We start from the raw sequence: 11,207 nt of genomic DNA, 5'->3' as shown, positions 1-11,207 counted from the left end.
ATATATATATATACATATATACATAATATATATATACACATATATACATATACATATATATACATATATACATATACATATATATACATATATATAGTCCCTATGGTCAATGTGACTGGTAGCTTTACCTCTGTACAGTACGTTACTACTTCTTTTTAAACTACTACATAATTATTTTCCACTGTCTCCTTTTGCAAATGTGATACATAATAATGAAAATAATCACTTAATTTGTATAGCACTTATCTAAACGAGGTTACAAAGTGCTTGCAACTGTCCATAACTATTCTTTCAGTTCAGAAAATTATGAGTCAGATCAGTTGTCACACCACCCCTACCCCAGTTTTCACATTTACATTTAAGAAATGCTGGCCCATGGCATGTAAAACGCAGCATGGACAACAGCACGGCATGTAGTTTCATAGCCGTGACGACAGAGAACTCCATGGCCGAGAGACTTCTGCCTTTTGTGCCAGTCGACAACCTCAAGCTGGGTGTGTCCCTATACCACACCACCATGAAAATAAAGGTGTTGTTCCATTTGTCTGTTAAGTTCGTTAATTTTATGCCACAAAACCTTTGAACGTGCTCAAATGCACAGGCAGAAAGCCTGTACATGAAAGCCTTTTTCTTGCCCGTTTTTATGATCCTTATGTTTCGCTTAAAGCATCGAGACACCCACCCTCCTGAGCTGGTCCAGGGCGCTCAGCATCTGCTCAAGCTGAGCCATTTTCTGTCTGGTAGCAGCTGCTTGGCTATTCCCATTCAGGTCCTGGGACAACTCTGGACAGAGGGTGGACATGTCGCAGGTCAGCAAACAGATTTGGTTCATTTAATCTATACCAAGTAATGAGTGAACATTTCAGAGTTAAAACATTTCAAAACAAATAAATAACATTGCTAAAGCGAAGAAAATATACCTCCTTGACTTTTCAAAGTCTTGTAATTGAAGTCAAAGTCGTCCTGCAAATTCTCAAGCATTTTCATCTTCTGTTCCATATCCTGAAGAAAAACAGATAATAGTTTATATATTCATGACAAGATAAGCTAATTTTGTCAAAGTTAGAGAGTTCAGGATTCTTTATACTACATATTTAAATACTTAATTGGCAAGTCTCTGATGGAAACTAACCTGCACTCGTTTCCTGATGTCTTGAAGGTTGTGCTCCAGGATCTGCTGCTTCTCTGTCACTACTGTCCCGGTAGGATGGGCGGCCTGGCCATCCTGCAAGAGAGTGGAACATACACTAACATGTAAAGCCATTGTTTGATCTCTAATTGAAGTGTGAACCCTAAAATTCATGAACTGAAGCTCTCTGATGTAATATGAATGCTACAGCTAGGTTAGTGTAGCTCTTCTCTACCTGTGCAGCAGATGTGGCGGTCTGCAGCAGTCTTTGCTCCTCCCACAGACAGCGGGCAACGATGCGGGCGATATCCATCGGCTTCTCCAAGTACTTGCTCTGCAGATGCTGCTTAATCCTGCGCAGGTTATGCTGGTAGAGTACATTGTTCTCCTGCAGGAACCGGCTGTACTGCTGGTCTATTTCTCCCAAGAGGTTGTGAAACACCAGTGTGGCGTGTGACTCCTTATTGGCAGCGTAGGCCCTTGTGGAGGAGAAGATGAGATATTAATGAGCATATGACTATTTGGAGTTCTTTTTAAGTTGATAAAAGAAGTTGAACTTGTTCCAATTCACTGTTCACGTGACCTTCACAACTGCTTTAGATCTCATGAAAACATCCTGTATCTCACATGAGCGTGAGTACTAGGGGAAAGAAAATCTGAAAATGTCTTTCTTGTGATATTTCTGCATCTCAGTCTGGGTCTGTATAAAAATACACAGTGATAAACAAACCATGGTGATTGGCTGCTGGTGCTAATGATCTTTGCCTAAAAGACCAATGCCGGATTGGGTATCTGCACTAAAACAAGCAGTTTTTAAGATATTCTGCAAAGCAATTAACAAAAAAAAAAAAAAGATGAATTGGACAGAAAACATAACCTCTTTTGCTACTTTTTACTATTTTAAATTAATTAATACAAATCTTAAAGCGTCGTCACTGGACACAGTAAAGGTGCAGTGAAATACACAGTATGTGTGAGATCCCTGTAATAATGTCGTGAGAGAAGAAGGCATGATCAAGGAAGATGACAATGAATGAGAAAACACAATAGCAGTATGCCTGGCAAGCTAACAGCAAGGTGAGTCATGGTGAGTGGCCCGCTGCCAGTCTGAAGGGAGTGGAGGATAAAAGCAACATTTAGGAAGATTTATTGGTGGAATGAATTTAATATCCATAGGTATGTTTTCATTAGGGTCACCTAAATCAGCCCAATCACTAAATACTGGACCTTTAAGGGTTATCACACAGGAGAAACAAAATGCGCTTTCATAAGAGAGCCCAGGAATTAAATTATTCCTCACCAGTCCTGACTCTCAATCCAGGGAGCAAGGAACTGCCGTAGCTCCATGGGGAAGCTGTCACTGTACAAGTGGTAGAGTTGCTCCAGATACCTCGTCTCCAGCTGCTGTAACTGGTTCCACTGGGCCATCGTGACATACACCTCCTCAAACCTACACAGAAAAGATGGGGGTCACAACATAGATTAAGCAGTGTACCAAGAGAACATCCCTGGGAAGGCACATACTGAGTGATAATTATTTAAAAATAAATAAAAAAAACATGCCTTAACAGATGAATTCTCACTGACCAGAGATTATAGATTAATGTGAGTTTTTCTCAGAAAATTATGATAGGTCTCGGGACGCCTCCTATTCAGCACATTCACTTCCTGTTCAGTGAAACACTATGCCTCCACAAAGAAGTATAGGGCGACATGAACAGCTGTCAAGTCCCTAAGCAGATAAGAATTACTGAACTTTGGCCGAGTCTTTGCCCCAATTGTATACGCTATAAACAATGAAAACCACACTTCCTTTTCTTAGGTGGTTTTAAAAACTACTACAGAAGCACGGGGGTATTCTTCGACATAATTAGCGTTTGTTCATTTTCTTCATATTCATTTTCCAAGGAGCACAACGCAACCTGAACAATGTCTTTTCATTAATCCTCACCCAGCTGCTTGCAGAGACAACTATCATCCATCAGATCCACATGGTAGATTCGACCAGCCCTCTCATTTTACCAACACCAGACTACAGCGTTCCCTGGAGGACTGTACATTAACAATAACCAGACGATCAGTAAAGCCAAGAGAACGTTGTCTCCTCTAGCAATCTGTATTGAATGACCAGCTGAAGCCTTTGTTTAAGCCTCTTACGTAACTTTTAAATACTCTTGTATCGTCCGATGAGTCCGTCGGACTCAAAGTCGGAGTAGCCAGTACTTAGTTGTATGTGACGTTACAAAATAGTGCAACAGGCAGAATTTAGACATAAGAACAGAGGTTTAGTATAACTCTGATCCTTGGTAACTGATGACTCAGATATGTTCGTGACAAGAAACTAGACTTTGCTTTCTGTTTCCAGGGGCTCAGATATTGCTCTTGCTGACAGAAAGCACATATATCAAAGATGGCGCTGGTACAATTTCCAAAAATTGTATTCAACATCTGTCCTGGTTTCACTCACACTGTACTCGGTAAACCCCTTCGATTAGCATGTACACTTGCTCGCCCCTGTCCATACACATGAGGAGACAATATATCAGAAACTCTTCTCAATATAAAACCATCCGATTGAACGCCAGCCTCAATCATTACAGCAACTTTTATCTCACACAGTGCCAACACAAACTGGACACCATCCATCTCATGTATTTTTTGGTTTTAGGGCAAACTGAAGCAAAAACACGTGTGTGTGCGTTAAGTTTCACCTGAATCACTTCAGTTTCCCGAGGAAGCCACAAGTATTCAGTCAAAACAATTATCCTCAATGACATCATATGGGTGAGCGTTAAAGGTATGTTGGTGTGTTACTGCAATTGTCCATCCGATGTGACAGTGTGCACGTGACCCTTGTTCCTCTTTCACTGGCATATGAAAAATGTGCAGCTGCATGGTGTGAATTTCTGGTCAAATGAAACCCCTGAGAGGATCACATCAAAGAGTCGCTGAGTCACCATCAATAATCATGATTATAATCTTTCATTTCTGCATCATCTGAATTGGTATTTCCTACTTTCTATTGTGTTGACATTTATCTGATGCACTAAGAAGCCAGACTGACACTGAAGAGGCTCATTAAGCTCAGTTTACAAACCTCTTGGCCTAAAGTGACTTTTACTGTGCAATCTATTTCAACCACCTTCATAATGTCTTTCCATGTATTGTGCTGAATTACAGACTCGCCACCTGAGTGAAGGTGCTGGACTGTGTCCCTGTATGGGTTTTCTGCAGGATTATGGCACAATACTGTTTTATAATTGACTAACAATTATTTTAAACAACGTTTGGCATTGACCTAATGCCACAGACTCACTGGCTTATCAAAAGATAGCAGCCAAATGTTCATTTGGAAGGTGAGCTCATACATCCAATGGGTCCACTAAAACAAATAAACTATCTATGTTTTCAACTCAATCTTACGGTAAGCAGACTGTCCGATTAACCATAAATGTGCCAGGCCAGCCAGATTGTCCAGTTTCCAATGCTCTGTCAACATGTGGCAGCGACGGTAAAAGCACAACGTAATTCCTTAAATCGTGTTACTGATATTCCAGGAAGTACTTCCTTGAACAGACAAAGAAAGCGGTGAGCGTGCCAACTTTCCATTTTATGGTTATCTGAAAACACATGTGACAATAAAACCACTATGCATGCCATTAAGAAAGAGTCATAATGTATTTCATGGCAGTCAGAAAACACCGCTCACAGTCAATAATGTAGTAGCCTGATACACAGATCACTATGACTCCACAGCTGTACTGGCTGCACTCCAGATGGCATTTAAAATAAAGAAAATTCTGCCATATAACCTAAAAACTGGGCAGAATATCTCGAGATCCCATTTGAGGAATGGGAGAATGAATTCCAGTGCAGGGTGTCACACATGCTGGCCTGCAGATGGCATGGAGATGGGCGTGACAATTACAGGCAGCAAACAACAATAACCTGAATTTCATCGTCCACAAAGGCACACAGGTGAAGTTTGAGCCACAGTTCAGTCCTGTTCAACTATTAAACTAGGCCATCCGGATCTCGAACAGAAAACATAAAGTCACATGAGTAGTATTATCATCCCCATGAGGAGCAGTTCAAAGTGAATAGATAGGTGTAGTAACACTTCAGTAACTTTTATAACACCAGAGGGGGGAGACACACACAAAATGTTTTCTCCACCATGAATAAATTATAACCGCGTCACAATGCTGCAATTGTACGTTAGTTCAGGGGCATTCTGGATAAAAATATAGATAAATGTCCGTGCATTAAAGTGTTCTGCTGATACATAATAATAAACAACCCGGCCTCCCGCCTGGGGAAAAATGTTTAATAAACGCCAAAAAGCAGAAGTCGTTATAGTGGCTTACCAAGCTCGCTGTTATCCTTTGGAAAGTTTCTCCGTAAAACAAATGTCACTCTTTCTACTAAAAACTGACAGAAGCGGTCAGTAATGACTGTTTGTAAAAAAAAAAAAAAAAAATTAAACACACAAACGCGAGGGAGAGCACACAGAAATGATCGCGACCCTGAATCTTTTCTTAAAAACCCACGGGAGGCACTCCTCTGATGCAAGCGCTGCTCTCACCGAACCCATCTCCTACATTGCAGTCTTTTCCAGCCAGACAAACCCCACCAACCACTTTATTGACACCTCTAACAGCCAATAGCGGTCGACGTCTCTGCGGCGGCCAATCACAACGCGGTTTGTAAGCGCGCGGGGCGGGACGTCACTGCGAGGTTGGTTGAGAGCGTCGTGTTTACTGCTGTCGCAACTGCGCTGTTCCCGCGAGCGCACCCTCCCTGCGGGCGGACCGCGGAGGCTGGTTCGCTGCGGAGGGAGTGCGAGCGCTTCGCTGGAACAGCCAGCCTGGAAGTCATCTGAGTTACTGGCAGTGTCGACGTCATCAAGAGTTTAATAACACCAGTGCTGTTCAGTATTGGCCTCTCCTGATCTCAATTCAGGGGCTGCCTTACCCAAGCCTGGTGTCTCTGGTGAACAGGTGAACAAATGGAAAATACACAAGGCTTTAATCAGGTAGAACATAATATAAATAAACATAAATAGGCAGTAGATATTATTCAGTAAGCTTTTATTTCATATTGAAGTGGTTAGGCAAAAGAGAAAACAGAAACAGAAAAGGCAAGCTTCATTATTTTGAGTATGAATCAGTAACAACAAGAGCAATTATATGTCACATTGTGCTGCAGCAGATTTCAAAATGAACAATGTCGCTATATAAGCTGTGCATAACCTACCCCATGCTTATAGTAGGCTGGTTCCATGTTTTAATAACCAGTAGCTCAAAACAAGGCAAAATATACATGGTGGCAAAAAACACACTTTTTTTTTCTTTAAAGAGGGATCAATATATTACAAGTGTTTCAGTGTTTGATGTGTTGGACAATAAATATACGTATTTGTTCTTTTATGAAATGTCCACCTAATGCTGACATGAACCTTGACTTTCACCAAAATGTTATATCGTATGCACATACTTACTCTTCACAGTCGCTCGCACAGACAGAAAGATAGACACTCATCCTTGTTATCCGTCCTTCCCACTGTTCTCTACCCTGCTCAGTGCTCAGAGGGAGCACTCTCTTTAATTGCATTCCCCAGCCCATTGATTATTTTAATGGTGTTTCATGCTACACACTGGGCTTCTGCAGGGCTACACCACATCAGGATCACACACAAAATGGAAGCCGTACCATCTTCTTGTCCAGAGCCATGTGTGCTTGTCTTACACGATCAAAAGTGTTAATGATTGAACATTGCCTCTAGCCCTTTTTACATCAGGCTCAGATAATTACAATCCAATTGTCTCTGCTTCCTCTAAACCGGCATAATTGTCTTCTCTAAGTTACAATGATAATACTTAATGAGTTATGGTCCGACAGCTTCATTGTGGACATTCCTTTTATAATTCAGAGGAAGTACACAAGATTGCACCTGGTTTCTGCTAAAAATGCTAGTGTACTGAATCATGCTGTTCCGGTTTTCTGACATTTATTAGAATGCCACACCATTCCTAAAACTTGGCAGTGCACTGTCTCACTTCAGATGCATTTAGGATGATATTTCCATCTCCATGTGTTACATAGTCAGCCATTAAACTGTCATCTTGCTCTTCAGACCATCATTTTTCTCTCTGCAATTACCTTGGGAAAATTTAATAGGGATGTGCAAATGTACTGTGGTGAGATGTGGCCATGGTAACACAGTCGTTTTTCTTCTCTGTGTAAAGTGTCCTATGTGGAAGTTGGTGAGTGCATGTCCAGGTGCAATAAATACTGCAAGGTGAATATACATCAAAACATTGCAGTAAATGATCGAACAAACCGTGATTTCAAGCATGCATTGTAAAGATACTCCGCAGCAGCTCTGAACAGTTTATTATAGCTGAGATTTTAAATTAATGACCAATTAAGAACTCAGAATAGACAGAGATATTTCCCCACATAACGTCCAACTCAGTGGGGGAATATTCATTATTTTTCCATCAATACACAAAATATGTCCATACAGGATACTGACTTGCTTTTCAAAACGGTAAAACATTAAGTTTTTGAATTATGGTTGCAAGTGCACAGCAGTAACTTTATTGTAGTGTGTTTAAATATTCTAATAGTTGAATTTGTCAGCGTTTTAAAGTCCCCAATATAATTGATCAGACATTACACTCTATTTGCAGGCATTTACATTTGTAATTTACATTTGGCACAATGCCTGAGTGGCAGTAAATAAGCTTTACGCCCTAATGCTCTTTGCATGTCAAGGGTAATGGTTTTGTAAACTCTTCAGTCGAGGAAAACCTCTCCTCCTGCCTCCTCAGTCCTTTGTTTCTCCTGTAGGACCTAAACCTTGCCTATTTGTTCTTTTTATTTGTTTCGCACGTGCACATTACATCACCAAAAATCATCCATTCGAACTTAAATCCTGCTAACCACTTCCTGTTACCATACTTCCTAATGTGCATATCATACATGGCAAATATTATATTACACATTACATCTCAATAGCAAAGACTATTTATACCTTTTTTCTTATAGCCACTCAATTTATCGAACCAACAACAAACAGTAAGTAAAATAAACATACAGGTCTAAGATAACCAGTCAGCCTGCAACATGTTTCAAAAGCTAGCTTTGTTTTTGTTTAGTTTTTCTTATTTGTATGCTAAAGAGGAGGAAATATGAAAGTCATCCCTGTTGGGTACAATAATAAGAGATCAGAAAACAAATGACATTTCATAGATTGTGATCACGTCTAGAAAGTCCCTACAACAAATATAGTGTCCTCATGATTAGACTCATTCGTCAAGACTCGGTTCCCCTCTTTCTTCTTTTATCTCTCACTTCAGCCCTGCAGAGTTGGGGCGTTCTATTCGCTTTGGGCCTTCTTTAGGTGGTCTGGTTCCACCCTGACCAGCGGAGAGTCCTCAGTCACTTCCAACAGAGCCTCCATCTCTGGGCTGTCTACTCTCACCAGCTCCCCTTCCTCCACCTCCACATGCACACCCAGCCCATTTTCCTCTCCCGCTGGCAGGCCCTCGGCCTCGGTCACCTCCACCATCTCTGTGTGCTGCACCACCTCCTCCTCCCCTTCTCGGATCTTCTTAACATGGAAGGTGAATGGCGGCACACGATACACAGTGGTCTTGGAGCGAGCGTAGACCGTGTGGTCAGGGGTGAGGGACTTCTTCATCTTGTCTTTGGAGGTTTTCATCTTCACCCTGCGCTCCAGGTTAGGGGTCATGCGGGTCCCGAGCTTGCCAATCTTCTTCTCCAGGCTGTGCTTGGTTTTCTCAAGGTTGTCACGGGTTTTCTGTCTTGTCTTCTCCAGGTTCTCGCGGGTTCTCTGCTTGGTCTTCTCCAAGTTCTCCTTGGTCTTCACCTTGGTCTTCTCCATTTTCTCTTTGGAGAAGGCTTTCTTTATGTTGTCCACTTGCTGTTTAGTGGTGCGTTGGAGGCGCTTGGTACGAGATTCTTCGATAATCTCCTCAATCTCCACCTCCTCATCTGAGTTGAGATTGTCTGGGAGTCCCTCTCGTCCTTCCTCGGGTATCTGCTCGAGGCCCTCCACGACTGTCCCTTCAGCAACTGTCTGTGCTGTCTTGGTTTTGGATGTCTTCGGTGGCTTCACTTGGTCCTGAGGAATGATAAGAAAAACAGAAGACTATTAAGCCATAGCAGCATTATATTAAAATGATAACAATGTGTGAATTAAATAACATTTTCAATTTGACATTTACTACAATATTAGCAGACATGGTGCTACACTGATTGTATTCTATGAATAATGTAGATAATGGGATTTCATTTGATGTCATATGGAAATGATCAGCCTGAGAAAGTGAGGTTAATGGCCTTTAGGTGAGAAACGAAATTGAAAATATGAGCAAGATACTTCACAAATACATGTGTCATCTACACATTCAGTGCACACGTTTCTCTGCTTGTAGCTATTGTGTGCCATCTAGTGGTGTCAAGTATATGCCAGCAATCAAGAACCTGCATGGTTGCATTTAGTTATTTTACACTTCAAGTTTTAAAAATATAAATACAAAGGCTACTGTGGTCCTATTTATTTTATACCACATAATAAAACTACTGGGCTTAAAAGAAAGCCTATATTATCTGCTACTCTGCAGTCATATTGAAACTAAAGCAAAAGCTGTAGCTATAGCTAACCACAGGTTTATTTCCTGCCATGTTACTATCATTTCTCTATAAAAATGTTTTGTTGACTTAAAGTCCTAAATTCCAATCTAATCAAATCTAACAGTACAAACAAATAAGACCTTGAGGTGATTTTACGGATAAAAATGTTTGGAAAAATGATAGATTATCTAAAAATTGTAGTTGTTTTTTATATTTCTAATGCTTTCACTTCACTGTAAAGATCTGGTGGTGGTTAGTGCAGTTCCAATTTGACCATATAATGTTCAGCACAGTAGCACAGCAACTTCACATCCTTTCACAAAACAATCTATGTGTAAAACCCAGACTTGGGGTCACAGTAACTGTTATACATACAGAAACACCAATTGTAAAACCAATTGCACAAAGGGTCTACAACTGCATAATGCAGAGTTACTAGACGAAAAACTATACTGCTGTAATGCTAACCGATGCCAATCAATCAGTAGTGCAGCAACCATATTGCCATATGGTTTGGCAGGGCACTGTCACTACGGTACCAGATATCCACACAGGGAGACGCAGTACTATTCTAAGAATGTTATCCACCCTAACTGCATGTCTGTGCCCTCTAGAGGGATTAGAGGTCCCACCCTGCTGAACCTCAGTGAGCCACTTTAGATGTAATCCTTGCACCACCATCATCTTCACTGATACACACTTGTGACATTCTAAATACACACACATATATATATATTCTAATATATGAAATTAAGTCACCATGGCCTTCCCATTGCAGATGTCTGTGCCATTATATGAATCAGAGTTTTATGAAAATGATACTGATATTTTGTATTGCTGCTACTTATAGTCATTTTTAATTTAGTTAAATTGGGACCTTTTGTACAGCATACTTTATAATTTTATTCTTATTCTTACAAGTGTGCATCTTCATTACCCAGTTTTATTTGAAGAATAATCAACAATCTTCCTGTCACTTTGGATTCTTTATGAGATTTTTTTAAAAAGGATCGATGAATGTCCCGCTTTTCAAATAGAATAAGGTTTAAAAGCTTATATGAAGGTTGGTTTTGTAGTGTTACATCAATAGTAACTTACAATATTTATAGTAGAATTGGATTTAAGTGCTGATATTGATCTTCTGAAAGAAAGAAAAAAACACCTGTTCTATCATGTGATCAGCTCATCTCCCTGCGCAGTTCAAATATTGTCACGCGATCCTATCATAAAATGGGCATTGCCTCCTTTTCTGGGGCTGTGTATGGTGTGGGCCTGGCCGACCCGCTCTGTATGGGTTTATTTTGGGCTGGCCTTTCCCTCTCTCTGGATTCCATCTACTGTTCTCTGGCTACCGGCCACCACAGCTTTCAGTCCCACCGACACCCCCACAACCACACAACGCCCCCCCCCCACC

General features: G+C 40.8%; 2 protein-coding genes across 3 annotated transcripts in view; both read right to left on the bottom strand.

The window, feature by feature from the left end:
• stat3 (signal transducer and activator of transcription 3 (acute-phase response factor)) overlaps positions 1-5,740 on the bottom strand; it is a 14,030-nt gene extending 8,290 nt beyond the window's left edge. Inside the window, exons 1-6 of one of the 2 annotated variants that reach the window (XM_035654895.1) lie at positions 5,497-5,740; positions 2,430-2,579; positions 1,365-1,608; positions 1,133-1,225; positions 921-1,002; positions 683-783 (exon numbers count right to left, since the gene is read on the bottom strand). In XM_035654895.1, coding sequence (XP_035510788.1) covers positions 683-783; positions 921-1,002; positions 1,133-1,225; positions 1,365-1,608; positions 2,430-2,557 — 648 coding nt within the window. In that variant the 5' untranslated portion in view covers positions 2,558-2,579; positions 5,497-5,740. The remainder of the gene's footprint in view (positions 1-682; positions 784-920; positions 1,003-1,132; positions 1,226-1,364; positions 1,609-2,429; positions 2,580-5,496) is intronic. The other variant, XM_035654894.1, reaches the window with a different exon arrangement.
• Positions 5,741-6,202: 462 nt separating this feature from the next.
• cavin1a (caveolae associated protein 1a) overlaps positions 6,203-11,207 on the bottom strand; it is an 18,971-nt gene continuing 13,966 nt past the window's right edge. Inside the window, exon 2 of the mRNA XM_035654370.1 lies at positions 6,203-9,281. Coding sequence (XP_035510263.1) covers positions 8,514-9,281 — 768 coding nt within the window. The 3' untranslated portion in view covers positions 6,203-8,513. The remainder of the gene's footprint in view (positions 9,282-11,207) is intronic.

This window comes from Morone saxatilis, unplaced genomic scaffold, assembly GCF_004916995.1.
Source record: "Morone saxatilis isolate NCDOM2014 unplaced genomic scaffold, NCSU_SB_2.0 Contig14, whole genome shotgun sequence".
NCBI classification, from domain to species: domain Eukaryota; kingdom Metazoa; phylum Chordata; class Actinopteri; family Moronidae; genus Morone; species Morone saxatilis.
Note: the sequence above shows the minus strand (reverse complement) of the source record. Positions and strands in the feature narration are given on the sequence as shown.